This window comes from Microtus ochrogaster, chromosome 10 (assembly GCF_000317375.1).
Source record: "Microtus ochrogaster isolate Prairie Vole_2 chromosome 10, MicOch1.0, whole genome shotgun sequence".
NCBI classification, from domain to species: domain Eukaryota; kingdom Metazoa; phylum Chordata; class Mammalia; order Rodentia; family Cricetidae; genus Microtus; species Microtus ochrogaster.
In genome coordinates this window covers 70326271-70343904 of record NC_022016.1, presented here as the reverse complement: position 1 = coordinate 70343904, position 17634 = coordinate 70326271, and the positions used below count along the sequence as shown (strand labels likewise).

The window sequence follows — 17634 nt, the reverse complement described above, 5'->3', positions numbered from 1 at the left end:
AGAAAAAAATAAATAAATACCCCAGAAAAAAAAAGAGAGTCTCTGAGGGTGCACTTGGCTTCTCTTGTTTGAAGAATGAAATCTTGAGTGGGTCCTGACACTATTTGTACCTCCTAAGTGTGAAGACGCCGTTACGGCCCCTCCCTGATACCCTCACTTGCCTCTGCTCGTACCAACTGCATTCTTTCTTTTGTTCTACTCTTACGTTGTTTTACTGAGCCAGGATCTAAGCTAGTACTTTCCCTGTGTGGCATCATCCTCACGCTTAGTCTTGAGAGTAGACCCTGCTTGAACCTCAGTGAAGATGGACATTCTTTTTGTTGTCCATGATCACAGAGCACAAATGGTTTGCTAAGCCCAAAGCATATACATCTCCTGAAGCTTCAGATAGACTATGGACTGCCACAACTTGTGTACAATCTGTTTTTATTCCAGCATGTGTACGTCTTTTGTAATCTAAATGTCCTTAGTATTTGGTTAACGTTCTTTTTAAAAACAAAGTATGATTGACAGGCCCACTACAAAGATTCTTTTGAGTATTAAGTAGATGTTATGCATAGCATACTTTTAGAAGACAGACTTGTGAGTATAGAGATAGGAAATATATTCTTAAACAGTGAAGTTTTGTCAGGAAGGTTTCATGGGATTTTTTTTTTGGAGGGGTCACAGGGGTGTTCCACTCAGCTTTAGGACTATTTTGCTGTAGGAGTGTTCCAAAATGTTTGTTCATGCACCTATTATCCTCTGAATCGAGCTCAGGCTAACACCAGCTTTAGAAGAGAAATTCAAGACCCCTCTTCCAAGAATGCTCGGACTGAGGACAGTCTCCAGGGCAATATGACTGGGTGAAAGACTGAATTTTGCTCCCAATTTCCCTTACTCAGCTGTGAGTGGGATCTTTTATCTCTCTGCAACTCTCTCTACCATGCAAAGGTACTGATAACAACCCAAACTGAACGTGCTTCTGAACTTGCTTAACACTAAGATATATAATGCAAAGCAATTGATACCAAAGAGGGTGCCAACAGCTGCCTTATGATGCAGGTATAGCTAAAGTAATAGAAAATGCTATTAGCTGAAAAGTGAGTTATTTTCCTTTTCCTTTATAGACTCCTTTCTTACATCATACTATTCTTATCAAAGTAACGGAAGTAATAGATGATTTAGACAGATAGTCAAGGGATGCATAGATACTAGAAGACATGGCCTGGTGGTAGTGGTAATGCCTTTAATCCCAGCACTTGGGAGGCAGACGTAGGTGGATCTCTGTGAGTTCAATGCCAGTCTGGTCTACACAGTGAGTTCCAGGACAGCCAGGGCTGTTACACAGAGAAACTCTATCTTAAAAAACAAAACAAAACAAACAATAAAACCAAAAACAAAAAAAAATCAAAAACCCAAACCAAAAAAAAATAAAAAACCCAACCAAACAAAAAATAAATAAGTAAAAGACACATTGATTATTGATGAACCCCTGTTGGGCAGAACCACAAGGTGCAGCAGGGGATGTGCAGGGCCTGGTGAGCACCTAACAACTAAACCAATGCTCCGCATGCTTTTGTGACATTTCTCACTGGTTTCAGGTGTAATGGGTACAAGGTCATATTTATATATCCCTATTGTCTCTGATTTTCAATCATCCTTTCATTTTACCCTCAAGAAGGATGGTGTGAAATACCCTGGGACACACACTGTTTAAGGCTTAAACTGTGAGCTCCAGGCAATGACAACCTGGGCTTGCTCTCGGCCCATTTACTGCTCTCAACCTGCAGTGTACTGGCTTTGGCCCTTCCGTTTGTGGATAGGGTTGCGGGCAGTGGAGGCAGCGGAGTGGAAATGGCAGCGTTTCAGGACATGGAATCCGACACATCTTCAGCAGATCTAGCTGCTGCTACTTGGTGTGGAACAATGGTCTGTATTCTGTCAATTATATTTTAAATAAATGCTGATTGGTCAGTAGCCAGGCAGGAAGTATAGTCAGAACAACCAGACAGGAAGTAGAGGTGGGTCAATGAGAACAGGAGAATTCTGGGAAGAAGGAAGCCCATTCCTCTGCAGTTCTGGCCCAGCCACAGAGCAAGCAAGATGTGACTGCCTTGCTGAAAAAGGTCCTGAGCCACGTGGCTAACATAGACAAGAATAATGGGCTAATATAAGTTCTAAGAGTTAATAAGAAGCCTGAGCTAATGGGCCAATCAGTTTATAACTAATATAGACCTCTGTGTGATTTCTTTGGGACTTAACAATTGTGGGAACAGGGCAGAATAGAAATCCAGACATCAGCTACTCATAAGATTTGTGACCAGGGCCAAGTTAGCTCTTTGAACTTTGGTCTTTCGTCTGTCAGATGAAGCTAATCACCCTTTCCTTAAGGTCAGCAATCAATGTACTCATTTCAACCTCTTCTGATTATTTTCATGTAACCTTGACACAAGATACAGTCATGGACATCAACTGAGAAAAATGCCTTCATAAGACTGGGCTGTGGGAAGGTCTGGAGAGCATCTCCTTTATTTGTAACTGATGCGAGACAGCTCAGCCCACTGTGGGTGGTACCACACTGAACTGGTGGTTTTATGTCCTGTAAGAAAGCAGGCTGAACAAGCCATGAGGAGTAAGCCAGCGAGTAGCTCTCCTCCATGGCCTCTGCATCAGGTTCCTGCCGGCTTGAGTTCTTCCCTCAGGATATGTAAGCCAAATAAACCCTCTCCTCACTAAATTGCTTTCAGCTATGGTGTTTCATCACAGCTACGGTAGCTCTAACCAAGAGACAAGCCCAGGTTGTTCAAAGTCAGTGTGTGTGTGTGTGTGTGTGTGTGTGTGTGTGTGTATTGTTTAATATAGTTGAGCACTGTGTCATGTGTCAGTTCCCTGAGCTGGAACATGTCACTCTGAACCTAACTCTCTTCCTTCCCTGGACTCTACACTTGCTGCAGGTTAGCAACACGTTTCTCCTGTGCCCGGGCACATACTCTACACAGATACCAAGAACCGATGCCCGCCTTTCAGTGAAGTCATGCCCTAGCTGAGGCTTAGGAACTTTTTGCTTTATAGAAATCAGAGTCACTAATTCTTAGGTTCCAACTGTTTCAGCAGCAAGCAACTCTTCTGAGTCATGCTGTGGGTGGGGCCACTGGTCACAGCAGCAGCCACCCATGCTGTGTGTACAGTGGGAATGTTCACACATGCTTTGAGATGTCTAGGAAAAGCTGGTCCTACCAGGCCAAGACTCATGAAGAGCAGCATTCAAACATCCCTATGCTTGAGATCCCAAATTTTCATTTGGGGCAGTTTGTCTATATGGCACCAATACAAGATGAAGTCACACATTAACCGGGACTTAATTCAGGGGATGATAGTATAAAACTTTATTTATTCATGGGCTTCATTAGTCAAGTTCAGTCTCCTACTTACAAATCTAACCCCTCAATGCAGCTGAATTCAGTTTTCTATAGGTTACTTCATAGGAATTAACAGTCTCTGTTGGTAACATTTGACAATCAAGTTCAAATAAGGACACGAAACCTGCACACTGAAATAGTAACCAGACTCTCAAAGATTTCCAAACAGAAAGAGGAGCTGGCCGTCCCTCACCAGATCAGTGGCCAGCTAACTTAAATATGGCAGGTGACAGGTGGGGGAGAACACAGGTGAAGATCAAAGGTGCCCTATTTTCCCTGGCTGTGGATGTCTGCTTTGAGAAGTGCATTATGGCCCACCATGGGCTGCTGGTGACGACTTCTTGGAATGCCCTTTCAGAACCCTAGAACCTAGCCCAGGAATGAGAGCACATCAGGGAATGAAGGAGGCACACCCCTCATTTAAGCTGACAGCTAGCATCTTCAGGGTTGCTGTCGGAGGTTGCTTACTTTCTTTCTAGGTAAGCACACAGCTTATATCCCAGACAAGCCCTTACAAGGTTACATTGTATGGGAGCAGCCGCTTTAGCCTTCTAGGATGGGAGAGAGAAGCAGAGTTGGGTCTTTTAAGAACACTCTGGAGAGTGCCCAGCACTGTGTGGTATACAAGTGGACATCAGTAGTGAGGTGAGTTCAGTCTGTTTTGTGACCAAACTTTTCAGAAGTACCTGAAGGACATAGTGGTCAGAGGTACAGCTCAGGGCAGGATGCAATCTGAGTGTTTAAATGCCAAGTCTGCAACCACTAACTGTCTAAACAGTTCTTTTCCTATGTAAAGTGGGTACATTTTAGTACTGAAGACAGGTGGCTGTTGCAAGGTTGAAGTAATGTATTTAGTTGTTCTATTATTGGAAAATAAAAGCTCTCAAGGTTCTTATGGCAAGACGCTGGCTGGTTCTGTTTACTGCTCTGCTCCCCAAACTTACGTATTGATTGTTTTCCTTTGTAGGGCCGCTGGGCTAAGCACACAGTTAACCCAGCCCGTGCTGATGTCATCAGGATCATTCCCTTTATAGCAAAGATGCATTTGCCTACATAGTGCAAGCTTTGGAAGCCACTGTAAAGAGGCAGCAGCGATAGGGTTAGGGTGGAGGCAAATGCCTTTCTTCTCGGTGACTTTCTAGATCTAAGTCCCTCAAATTTGGTGGCCTCTTTCCAAGCAAATATCAGCGTGGCACTCACGACCTCCTGAAAGATGTTGAGATTGAACCCGCATGCAGAGGAAAAGGACACTGAGCCTCTGACCAGGTGACTGAGCAAAGGTGGAGTAAAGGGTTTTGGAAAAACCTTAGTAGTTCCTTGGCATGTGTGGCAAGTGTTCCTACCTTTGTATAATTAGAAAACACAAAATTCAGCTTCAAATAAAGATGAAAAAAATTCAACAGGAGCGTTTGCATCCTAAGTCCGACTGCCTATCACCGTACCTAGAGGTGGCATGGTGACCTGACGAGTGTCTGACACGAGATCAGAGACCTGATCAGGTGACCCAGGTACCAGTGATAACTCATCCAATGGTTGTTCTCAAGTAGCTCCCTTTCAAACCTCAGGCTCCTCCCCCACACTTTGATGTATAAACCACAGGGCCCTGGTGAGATATCTCGGAGGGGGTAGGGAAGAAAAGGAAAGAATTCAGACATTTAACCTGCAATCTACTTGCTATGACATCTACCCTTCTAGAACTTTCCGGAATTCTAGACAACAACATCACAGCTTTCTTTATAAGGAACAAAGAGCCCCACCCCTGTACCTCCTAACTGTAGGGTACAAGTCAGGGAGGGCACTCCTAGGGCTGGGAGTGCAGGACAAGACACATCCACACACTTGGACTATGACAGGAGCATTCAATGGACTAGAACATGCTACAGGGCCACAGGACACCAGACCAGAGGAGGAATGGCGGAAGCCCTACAGCCACTTGCCAGGCAGGAGGAGGGTCTTGCTCACAGCGCAGCAGCCACGGCCATTCCCCAGCACACCAAGCACACTCGAACAGTGAGACATACCACTGGTGGTCCCCGTACCACTGCCCGAGCCAGGTCCGGGGGACGAAACCACAGTCCTGTAGGTGGGTGGTGGTGGGGGAGGTGGAGTTGCTCTCTGTCCCAACCCACACTCTTTAGGAGAGGAGAGCGTTTCTAAGTAATCATCTTTAATGAAGGTCTGCTCAGCGACTTTCTTCTGGACTTCTTCTAAATTGAGCGGAGATGGTACATTGCGAGGACCAGGAGGCCCTGGAGGCCCTGGGGGACCTGCGGAGCCTGGGGGGCCGGGTGGGCCTGGAGCTGGGGAGTCAGCCGGGATGTCTGATGCGGCTGGTGGGGTCACCACCTTTTCCCTTGGAGTCAACTCTGGAGTAACATGTTCCGGGGACGCATCAGAGAAATGGACCCACTTCTCTTCAGTGTTAACGGCAACGGACTTGGGGGACAGCACCGGGCCAAAAATGCTGTCCAGGTCACTGATGGATGGTAGTTTCTCAATTTTGGCCTCTGTGGCTGCCTGGTCATTTCCTGTGGTTAAAGTAGTTGATTTTAAATTTTTATTAACTCTTACTGTTACTTGTATCGGGCTAGAAGGAGGGTGGAGGCAAAGCTTAGCAGGCATATTGTACCATGTAAGATGCCCCAGTGGGCATTCTTCATGATGCGGAAAGACCTTTACAGAGCTAAACACTGGAGGGAGAGGGTAGGGACTCACTTCAATAAGCGACTCATATTTCTATGCTCGCGTTACTCCTATGGAAGGTGACTGCGGTAGAGCACCTCATTCTTGTTTAAAATCTGAGCACAGTTCTGCTCTCAAGTGGAGCAGCACTGATCATCTTGAAATGGGAGTATATCAGGGTCACTTCAGGCTCTGGAAGTGCAACTACTCCAGGGGAGGGCGGTCCTGAAAACCTGGGATGCTGAATACACGTAATAGAGCCCAGGATTTGAGCCCTGAAAGCCAGCCCCAACTTTACAGAGCCTCTCCAGTCTAGGATGCCAAACAGAAAGTTTGGTAAAAACTAGTGATAGTCTCTGGTAATTGAAAAGAAAAAAAAAAAAAAGGACATCACATTTAGCTATAGATTTACTTTAAATACACCAGAAACACAAAAAGATTATTAAGAAGATAAGCCCACATAAATGTGTACAAACACAGCACACTCCATACACAACACACACAGGGGACACAGCAAGGCATTTGCTTCTGATCGGGCATGTTGCATGAATACCTGTGTAACAGGAGGAAAATCATGAAAGCATCTTTAGAGTTTCCCTTTCTCACAAAGCAGAGATTGTTTGTTAATGCACTAGTAGTGACTACAATGTACTTCTTTCTGAAGCATGATACAGAGAATTTTGTTTTGCTTACATAAGCAGTGGATTCTTTTCTACACATATCAATAATAAGAGAGAAAATTAAAAACTGAATCCTTTAGTGAAGTATAAAATATTTGATAATTACAATTTGAAAAATGGTCCTTTTTTTGTTTTAAAGCAACAATCAGGTTATTCAATTTAGAAACTGCTACCTAAATATCTGGAGAGCACGCCCACACCTCACCTTACTTGTAAGTGACTCCTGGGCTATAAAAAAATGGCTTGGTATTTCCATAGTTCTGATTGGAAAGGAGATAATTTCCAAGGTAGCAAAGCCACCGATAAATGGGGTAGCCTTTTGCACGGCTGGCAACAATTTATGATTTTATTGCTTATAGATTTCCTTGCAGCTAATATAATTCATGAGGCACAGGGTCTCCAAACAATTGAGGTCTCCAAATACCTTACTGATGATGCTTTCAATGACCCTCTATTGGACTTGAGTCAGTATAGATTTCATAAACCACTGGGCCTAACTTTCTGTTTTTCTGGCAAATACCCCGTTCTGTCTCTGTCAGCCTCACCAGGCTGCAGGAACAGCCAGGCCTAAAGCTGCTACAAGGTTCCAAAAAGCCACATTCTAGGACTCAGGTTTAAAAAAAATCACTATGACCACTTTGAATTACTTGTCCATTAAGACCTGGCAGATTATAAGTTGCATGAATGTATAGTATTGATTGTAATAGGAAGGAAAAGCTCTGTCTCAGAAATGATATGTCTAAAATAGTTTAGAGCAATTTCTTGCCATATTTTATAATTATTATCACAGCCTTTGCAGTGAAATGATTAAGTATTTGAATGACCGCTGGGGAAAACAATCCCCCCAACAGTTTACTGCTCATTCTGGAACCTACTTAAGCTTATATACCCTAAGCAATCAATCTTAGTTCTACCAGACAGGCTACTGGCTCTTGAAAGATACGAATTGCACTTCTAGACTACTCAGTTTCAAGTCATTCAAATGAGAGCCCACAAAGTGAGGGATTGAGTTAATAGATGGCTTTTCATTTTTGTGGCTACTTTATTCTACTTTATAATCAATGCAGCCCCCATCATATAAAATTACATTTTTTAAAAAACTATACGTCTCTGTGAAACCTGGGAGTGTACCTTATGGCAAGTCAGCACAGTAAGTGGCCATGACATTGAAACCCAACACGAGCCCTGTGCACCTGAGCACAGCCTACGCTTCCCAATGCATCAAGGGCATGCTGTCGTCCAAGGCCATAGGTCTGTTTGCCACATCATCTCAGAACTGCAAAAACCTAGTTTACCTGTTGCCACTGTTATGGGGGAGCCTGTTCGAGGTGGGGTGGCTGGTACAGATTTTGGAGGCAGAGGTGGGGGTGCTGCAAAGAGAGAAGCATTGTGTCAGTGATCGCATTCTTCCTGAATTCTGCGACAAAAGCAAAAGAAGCATGATTTGGGCTTTTATTCACACACCTAGTCTCAGTTATGGGCTAGCCATGGTCTACATGTTTAAAATTGCAGTGCCAAGTGTGCTGGCTAATTTTATGTCATCTTGATACAAGCTAGAGGCACTGAACAGGAAGGAACCTCATTTGAGAAAATGCTTCTGTAAGATAGGATTACAAGCAAGCCTGTAGGGCATTTTCAAAATTAGCAATTGGTGTATGAGGGCCCAGTCCATTGTGGGTGGGGCAACCCTGAGCTGGCAGTCCTTGGTGCTATAAGAAAGCAGGCTGAGCAAGGCATGCGAAGCAAGCCAGCAAGCAGTACTCCTTCATGGTGTCTGCAACAGCTCCTGCCTCTAGGTTCCTTCCCTGCTTGAGTTCTTGCCTTGGCTTCTCTCAATGGATTGTGATATGTAAGCGAAATAAACCCTTTGGTCCCCAAATTGTCTGTGGCCATAGTGTTTCATCACAGCAATGACAACTCTAACTAGGACTCCAAGAGACAGATGCATTCAACGTCCTCCATCTTATGACCGGTGGAGTTTTGCAAAAGGTCAGATAGCAATACAATCAACATTTTATTTATCCAACAATCATCAAGCCGCAGCTAAATTCAATTCCTTTACTAGGAGCAAGGGGTACCCTGTTGAATAAACGTTGGCTGTATTCTGGAGTCACAGTGGTTGATCATGAATCCCACTAACATAGCTCCAGTCCAGGGTGCAACCATGGAAACCGCAATGGTCCTGAGAGGGATACAGGAAGGGGTTTTAAAACTAGTCTGGATGATGTTGCCTATATTGTATCTGGACAGATTTTGCAATACTATGCTTTTAAACTCATAGCATGTGTTGGGTGTAATTGGCCACCCCACCAATCTCATGGGGAATAGCATTACTGGTAGGTGTGGCTTTGTTAGAGTAAGTGGGGCCTTGTTGGAGGAAGTGTGTCACTGTCTCCTATTTCAAGATATGCCCAGGGGCCCAGGATCTCAGTCAACTTCCTGTTGCCTTTGGATCAAGATGTAGAGTTTTTTCTAGCACCATGTCTACCTGCATGCCACCATGCTTCCAGCTTCCACAATGATAATGGACTAAACCTCTGTCACTATAAGCCACCATATTAATTAAATGTTTGTGTTTTCAAGAGTTGCTGTGGTCAAGGTGTCTCTTCACAGCAACAGAAACCCTAAGACAGAATGTCTTAGGACGTCAGAAGTGAAGTAATGGGTTAGAGAATAAACATTCCCAACAAACATTCTTAGGAAATAAAATCCTAAGCTAAAAAGTATTTTGTCCCCTACCAAAAAATTTGTTCGTATGGATAGGGTTTCTCATTTTATTGATGAAATTTGGAATTATTATTCCAATAAATAAATTCTATTTTTTCTTTAAATGTATGGTATTTTCTCACCTGCCATGTCTCGTAGATTCAAGAGTTCACACAGCTGCCATAAGTCCTCCCTCACTGTGAGCCTGAGTGTGAGCCCATATTTCATAGCCTAAGATCAGAATGAGCCAGGTGGGCCCAAGGCTAGAGAGCCCTTGACACCCCAGGAAGAGTGTCTTCCTGACATTCCTCACCTCTCCACTCCTACCACACACACACACACACACACACACACACACACACACACACACACAGACAGAGGCACATGCATACATGCATGTACACACATACACATATAATATGCCTTCCTATCTTAAAACTCATGGATAAATAATTCTTTAAAATCATTTTATTTTATATTTTATGTGTATAAGTGTTTGCCTTCATGTATGTGCAACATGTGAATGCCCATGACATTGGCAGGAGGCTGTCTTCTAATCCTATTGAGTTGGAGTTATAGACGGTGGTGAGCTGCCATGTGGGTGCTGGAAACCAATCTCAGGTCCTCTACAAGAGCAGCCAGTGCTTTAAACTATTGAGTCATCTCTCCAGCCTCATAAGTGGTTCTTAATCTTAGCTACGAGCTGTTGAAAACTATTCCCCAAGTGGATCCTTTTCCCTACAAGTTCAGAACCAATCAGAGGTTTCGATTCTAACTCATCACCTCTGTAAAAAAAGTTGAGATAATAACCACTAGATATCATAAAATAATACCATAAGGACTAACAAAAGAGGTGAATTTCCACTACAACCAGAAAGCAAGTATAACTATAGGATGTCAAGGGGTTAAACAGCAGCCTCAGCTATGATAAGTGGACACATAGCATCTACAGTTTGCCCTAAAGTTCCAACTCTATCTCCACAAATATGACTTTCACTTATTTTCTTGCCATTTAATAAGAAAAATTTTCTAGGACTAATTTGTATAGCTTAGATCTGTATGTATAGAAAGGTGTCCAAAAAAAGAGGCTTTTAAAAAAGTTGACTTTATATTTCAGTCACATGGAGAAGCACTCAGACCTTCTGTGGTTCAAACTGTTTCTGTAACACTATTCCAAGTTCAGAGCTTGAAGAAAAGCTGCTGACTCTTGCTTGAACTCCCTGTGTTTGAGGAAAATATTTTTACAAAGGCTGGATCACACGCTCTTATCGTGACAACATTCCTGACACATAGCCTTTGAGCCTTTAGTTCTGAATCTGTTGGGGTAATTACTATGGTCAGTTTTAGACACCAACAGCAAAGCCCCAGGGATGCTGGGCTGGAGAGAGTATTTGCTGGTGAGTCTCAGTGTTTAATAAAAGACCCTCCATGCTCCTTCACTCCCCGAATATCTTCTCTTCAAATCCATTCCTTCCTCGAGTATTCTGAGGCGTACCTTCTATGCACGTCTGGCTATAGGCATCTATGGATGGAGACTTCATAAATCCATGGGTGACTGGCTTGACTAACCTAATCAGCCCAGCTAGTTCAATGCACCAGAAGCGAAGGATTTCCGAGGCCTTTTAGGACCCTCTCCAGTCGCCTTGGCTGAAACCAGCATCATTGTACACATTTATCTTGGTTTCCTTGCAGTGTCCATCTCTCTGCTACAGAGCCTGTCTTGCTTTCCAGGTCGTCTTTACTGTCTAAGGGTCATTTCTGTCCCATGTAATCTCAGGAGTTCATTGGGACTAGCAGAGACCCAGCCAGACTTGCTCAGTACTTGTGTTGCATGGCTTCCCAGTGCTTTCAGCTCAGCTTCTGCTGACTTATACATAGTCATATGTGAGGGATGGATGAACAAAAGATCATGTAAGATGTCAGAAGAGGGGCTGCCTCAAAGCTCACAACACGATTTCATTTTATTTCACCCCAGCTTAGGTAACCTGATCTAGCCTGTGGGATAATAATGTCTCTTTTTAAATTCAAACATTATCTATCCAGGCATTCTAACAGTTACCTAAAATTTTACTATGCAGACAGAGAGTAAAATGAGTCAGACACATCACTTACTTCCAGTGGGAAACGGTCTTGCTAGCTTCGGAGACTCCATGCTTGGGTTAACTGGTTGGCCTGAGCCCCATATCTCAGGTTGATCTAAAAGAACTGGAAACATAAAAACGGAAAATTTCAGGGTAAGTTCAAACAGGAATTTAGAACTTTGATTAAAGCTGAGCTTCACTACATGACCGCCATGCCTTGTGTCACCCTCGAAGTTTAATTTGGGATTAACTTGGGATTCACTGAGAACAGAAGCAGAAGCATGGTGTGTGGGGGAGCAAGAGAGTGTCTGTGTAGGTACCTGGATTTAAATTAAAGGCTAACCCACATTTTCTTCCTAGTTGGTTACCTAAGGGCACTCTGGATGCCACTATACATGCTGTCACTATTTCTGTACCATTCAGACATTTTAGGAATTACTTTGTGAACATGTTTTGTTGCTCGTCAGTATATTTAAAGACTTCTATGCATATGCTTCAGTTCTGAAAACGTCTGGATTCTGTGCTGCGGTTCCCATTCTTAAAGGTTGTGCAATCTCTTAACCTTTCACTCCATCACAGAGAGGAATGATTATTCTAAAGATGCTTGCTGAACATTTTAAGAGAACCAGAAAAATTTTTAAAAAGTAATCATTTTATTTAATGTGTATGGGCGTTTTGTCTTCATGTTCCCAAGACACAATTACATCCATTCACTTGACAGAAGTAACTCCAAAGCCGTGCTATAGACATAGAGTTTCCTACCTTCTGTCTTCTGCTCATCGAAAGCTGATTCTAACGGTGGACCAAAGAGAGGAGCGAGGGCCAGCGTGTCATCTGGAGGCTTCTTGCTAAAACATGCATTTAGGCAGATAGAGAGAGAGAAGGATCAAAAATGAACGCTCGAAACCATACACAAAATTTCAAATACTTTCCTCGGTTAAATGAGCATATGCACTTGTGTACTTAGGCATGCACACGTGTGTGCAAGGCTTCTGTTGGGCTTAGAAGGGATCACACGGAGATGCCATGTTGAAAAGGCTCATGGTGGGAGATAAGACCTTGATGTCTAACAGAGGCCTAGGTGCAGTTCCAACAGAAACACAATGGTAAGTCTCTACTCTCAGAAGTGACATATTAGAGATGACAGTTTATTACAAGGTACCTTTCTGTCACACAAACTCAAAAAAACTATACATATTTACTTTTTATGGTTTTTAGACAGCTTCTTATAAAGCCCGGGCTATCTTAAAATTCATGATCCTTATGCCTTTGCCCCCTGTGTACTGGGACTACAGGTGTGTGCCAACATGCCTGGCCTAAAAAATCTATACTTGTCATTACCTGTCCTGGCTAGTTTCTATGTCAACTTGACAGAAGCTGGGGTCATCTGGGAAGAAAGAATCTTTTTTTTTTTTTTTTTGGTTTTTTTGAGACAGGGTTTCTCTGTGGTTTTGGAGCCTGTCCTGGAACTAGCTCTCTAGACCAGGCTGGTCTCGAACTCACAGAGATCCGTGTGCCTCTGCCTCCCGAGTGCTGGGATTAAAGGCGTGCGCCACCACCGCCTGGCTGGGAAGAAAGAATCTTAATTGAGAAAATGTCTGTATAAGATTGGCCCGAAGGCAAGTGTGTTGGGAGCATTTTCTTGATGATTGATGTGAGGACCCAGCCCATTGGGGGTGGTTCCATCCCTGGACTGGTGGTCTTGTGTCCAGCAGGCTGAGTGAGTCACAAGGAGTAAGCCAGTAAGCAGCACTCCCCATGGCTTCTGCTTCAGTTCCTGCCTCCAGGTTCCTGCCTTGACTTCCTAAGATGGTAGACTGGGACCTGAGACTTGAAAACCTTTTCCTCCTTGAGTTGTGTTTGGCCATGGTTTTTTATCATAGGCATAGAAACCCAAACAAGACATCACCATATTTCTTGTTGTAATTAATGCAGTTTATTGAAAGTCAAGCACAGAGCTATTTAACTGGTGCCCAGGAAGTTGTATTGGAATAAAAAACAACCGGGCCACTCAGTTGCTAATTTTATCTTGCTCCTTCCTACTTAATAAGCTAGTGATGTCTCAACCCAGTATATCTTAAAGGGTATTGAGGTAGCTCATCTCTCCTCCTGACCACATATCTAGATGGATGATTATTATTTTATTATTGTTTTTTTTGTCTCCATTCCTTCCAGACGTGACTCCCACCTGGGAGCCTGATGCTTTCTGTGTGCATGTCACGCAGGTGAGGGCTGGAGAGGAAAGGGGAGGAGCAGGTGGAGGATGAGAAGACAGAAATAATTCAAATTTTAAAGAGATGTAACTATCACTTTGGGAAGCAGTAACTATTTGTGCAATACTACACTCAAAGAAGCCACTGTGAAACACAACAATTTGTGACAGAGGGGGCGAGGAAGAACAAAATAGAAGGTCCCTTGGTTGGGAAGTTGGAATGTATCATGAAAGTATATCCATCTATCCGACTTCTCTTTTTTAGGGCAATAAGATGTATCTTAGCTGAACATAATTCCAGAAATCAGAAAGCCTCTTCATACATAACTCTAGATCCGTGAGTAAGTAGAGCGCACATTCTGCCATAGACAAATGCAGGAATTTACCCAATGTTCCCCTTTGAGCTGCATATGTGAGAAGTGACAGCAGATTGGGCCCATGCTGTAGATATATGAACTCACACACATGTTAGGCCCTTCATCCACTGAGGCCTGGAGGATATTTGCTGAACAGTTAAGAGTTCATGATGAGTAAAACGCAACCGGTATCTTCCATGCTCACCTTGTAAGTTCTGGAGTTGGGGTGGAACGCCTGGGCCTTGCGACTTCTTCACCTGACACACAGGACAAAAGACCTTTGTAGGCATATCTTTACCAATCCCTTCTGGGGTGACATATGAGCTATGTGTGGAAACACTTAGAGATTTAAGCCTCATCAATAAGCAACTTAACGTGAAAACTTCAAAACAAACCCTCTCCCCTGGCAGTGCGACAGGCATATAGCTGTCATCTGTGGCAGGATTTTCTCTGGCATTTGTAAAACCTCATTACCCAAAGAAAAACCATAAACAAGCCAACAATGGAAGATTTGTATACTGTAGAGCTCAGAGGAACAGCCTACCGTTCTTCAAACGCCCATTGCCTGAATGAGTTCTGGTTCTCAGTTACCATTGGGGATAACAATTCAGGCCATATGCCCATAGTACGCCGACCCAGCTGTCAGCATGCCCTTTTTTTTTGAAATAGCAAGAAAATGGTGCAACTTTAGGAATTTAGATTTTCCTAGGGTACATTTTATGTGGCAGGAAGGGTATAAGGCCTTTTATATGCTCGCTTATGTCATATTACTTTGGTGGACTGAACATTATATATCCAATAATGTAAGAATGGGTAATTTGTGTCTGCCTTTAGTTCCTCTTGGACATGCCTCCTCTCTCCCCACCGCTAGCTACAGTGTGTATAATCAAACGCATTTGATTACATTCACTTCTAAGCTTAAAGATACAGCAAGAGCTGACAAACACAGGAAGAAAACCCTGGTGTTTTTTCTAAAAATAGACTTGTTTGGAGAATTTAAGCATTGATTATTCAGAACCGATACCCTCCATCATAACAAGAAATCTTTGCTGTAAATGTTTTGTTTCGAAAGCCTTGTGAATAAATCCCCAGACTGTGCAATTTGAATGCTATTATGCTCCAAGATCCAAGGAACTCTTCCTTCTGCCGAACCATACTCTATTGCTGGGAGCTAAGATATACTTACTGGATAAGTTCCTTTTAATTGCACCCTAGAATTAGAAATAAACACTATAAGGCTTAAGACCACAGATATGTTATGCACAATATGTATTATTTCTGTCATTTCAATTAAACTGAACTCAATGATACCCCAGTTTGGGAAAAGGAAATTTGACTCAGAATCACATTGAAGTTGGAGCCTGTAGGTGGACACACACACATTAGCTTCTCATGCTCCTCTAAGGTGACAGAGAAGAAGGAGAGTCAACGGAATGAGCAAGCCCCTTACCTGGGTGGCTTTAGTAAGGACACAGATTGGTCTCTTACAACCTCTTGAACTCTAGCACGTAAGACCCCAAACCTTTCTGAAAATCCAAATTTTCAAATGTTTGGTATTTGAAAATTTTCGAATGTATGAGTACGATCTGCCCCTAGTCAGATGGGATCCTGAAATGCTTGGCAGAAACAGTTAGCAGAACAGATAGGACTTAAAGGGTGTACGTGGGGAGTGTTGATGTCTCCTCAAGTCCTACCTACAGGAACGTTTACACTGGGATTCCAGAGGCTCCAGCCTCCCTTCCCCTCTTCCCCTTTGGTTTCTGCCCCCTGCTGACACCAGGTTGCCAATCAGGAGTCAACTCTGCAAAGCCTCTGGAAGAACCCGAACAGCCCTGGCAGGAATGATCCATGCAGGTCACTGCTAGGGCTGGCATCTTTCTTGGTACAAACTTACTCAGATAATAGGAAAAGCAACTCAATTAAAAGTCGTAACTGAAAGTCAGAAGCTGTGGAAGGTTCTGAGCACGGATTCTTCTAGAAAAGCAAGAAGCCAGGAGGGTGGTATCATGAGGCAGGGCATGTCTTGCCTTAGTTGAAAGTGTGTGTGTGGGGGGGAACTGGTACAAGGAAGGGGTCCAAGAGGCGCTCAGTGCCACCCTTTCTCACTGTGGGGCAGGATAGCTGCTGTTCTGTGTTCTTGCCATAGTAACGCTACCAGTGCAGGGCTTGGTCTAGCAACCCGCAGAAGACTGATGGGTTGTATTTCATCTTTCCTAGAACTGGCAAGTCGGAATTTTTCAGCCCCAGTTTGAATCCATTTATGAGAGAGGAACAGTTTGAGCCAGAGCAGCCCCGTCAGATGTTTCTTGGTGGGTGGCTCAGTTGCACAGATTACATCTTCTAGCTTGTTTTGCCTGGAAAAGGCAATTTGTTTGTTCTTACCCTATGTGCCGGATAGAGAATGATCACATTATTAGTAATAAAATAAATACGCTGACTTCAGTCTGCTTTGCTCATTGTGGGAGTTTGGGTATAGGAGATATATAGACAGATGACAGAGAACGGCTTGTTAAAGCAGAGATGAAATGTTTCCTTGGGCTGTGGGCCCTCAGTCACGAGAACTATTTTAGGGCATGCAGGAAGAGACACAGGGACTCAAGCAACTACTGGATTCCAAGATTCATGAGCTGATTGAGGGATCAGGGCCCCACTTTGAACTGTGAGAACTGCAATCAAGCAGACAGAAGATACCAGAGCCTAAACTGAAGCCCTCTAGATCTATCTACACTGCTCACTTTACTAAAATTGTAATATCCGAGGAAGCGATAACACCTCTTCGGTGTCCGCCAAGTACCACGCATGTCCCTTCCTTCCGCACACAGTTATCACTGGAAGGCAGCAAGGAAGCTCCTGCAACAGCATCACATACACCTCAGGAATGGGTGAGGTAAGTGCAAGCCAGACAGGAAAGCTTGCTTTGCTTGGAAATGGGAAAGAATAAAGCAATCACAAAGGAATAGATTCAAAAGGCCCACAGCAACAAGCCAGCCAAACAGGAAAGAGGCTCTCCTTCTCAGCTGAGTGTGTAGCACAGCTGCCCCTGAGGACCTGAGGTTGCAGCATGACAAGTGGGGCTGAGGTGCTGTCACCACAGAGGCCACATCCAGGAAGGAAGCCCATTGACGGAAGCCTCAAGTGACCTTCTTTTCATTCTATTAGTTATTGCTGAATATATATATGCACGCACATATATAGAGTAGTGAATTACTTGTCATTTTGATTAATGAATTCGTTCCTCATGAGTTGTCACAATCTGAGAAATCACCTGACAGTTGGGTCAAAATCATCATACTCTGGTTAGCTGTCTCTGGAGAGGCCATCTCACAGTTTAAATAGAAGACCAGCAGCTTGTCACTTGGGTGGGGTGGTATTTGCCTCAAGTGGTAATGACTATTGATTGGCACAAGCTTAGAAACATTTCAAAGAGCTTTGCTCTCTCTCCCTCCTCTCTCTCTCTCCTTCTCCCTCCTCTCTCTCTCCTCTCTCTCTCTCTCTCTCTCTCTCTCTCTCTCTCTC

At 43.6% G+C, this 17634-nt stretch overlaps 1 protein-coding gene across 16 annotated transcripts in view; it reads right to left on the bottom strand.

Moving 5' to 3' along the window:
• Positions 1-17634, bottom strand: part of Sgip1 (SH3 domain GRB2 like endophilin interacting protein 1) — a 188920-nt gene that overhangs the window by 47630 nt on the left and 123656 nt on the right. For 8 of the 16 annotated variants that reach the window (XM_026781966.1, XM_005353475.3, XM_026781969.1 and 5 more), the window contains 6 exons: positions 15305-15329; positions 14324-14375; positions 12313-12398; positions 11582-11674; positions 8059-8133; positions 5423-5929 (listed from right to left, as the gene is read on the bottom strand). In XM_026781966.1, the coding sequence (XP_026637767.1) occupies positions 5423-5929; positions 8059-8133; positions 11582-11674; positions 12313-12398; positions 14324-14375; positions 15305-15329 (838 nt within the window). The remainder of the gene's footprint in view (positions 1-5422; positions 5930-8058; positions 8134-11581; positions 11675-12312; positions 12399-14323; positions 14376-15304; positions 15330-17634) is intronic. The other 8 variants (XM_026781972.1, XM_026781973.1, XM_013348531.2 and 5 more) reach the window with 2 other exon arrangements.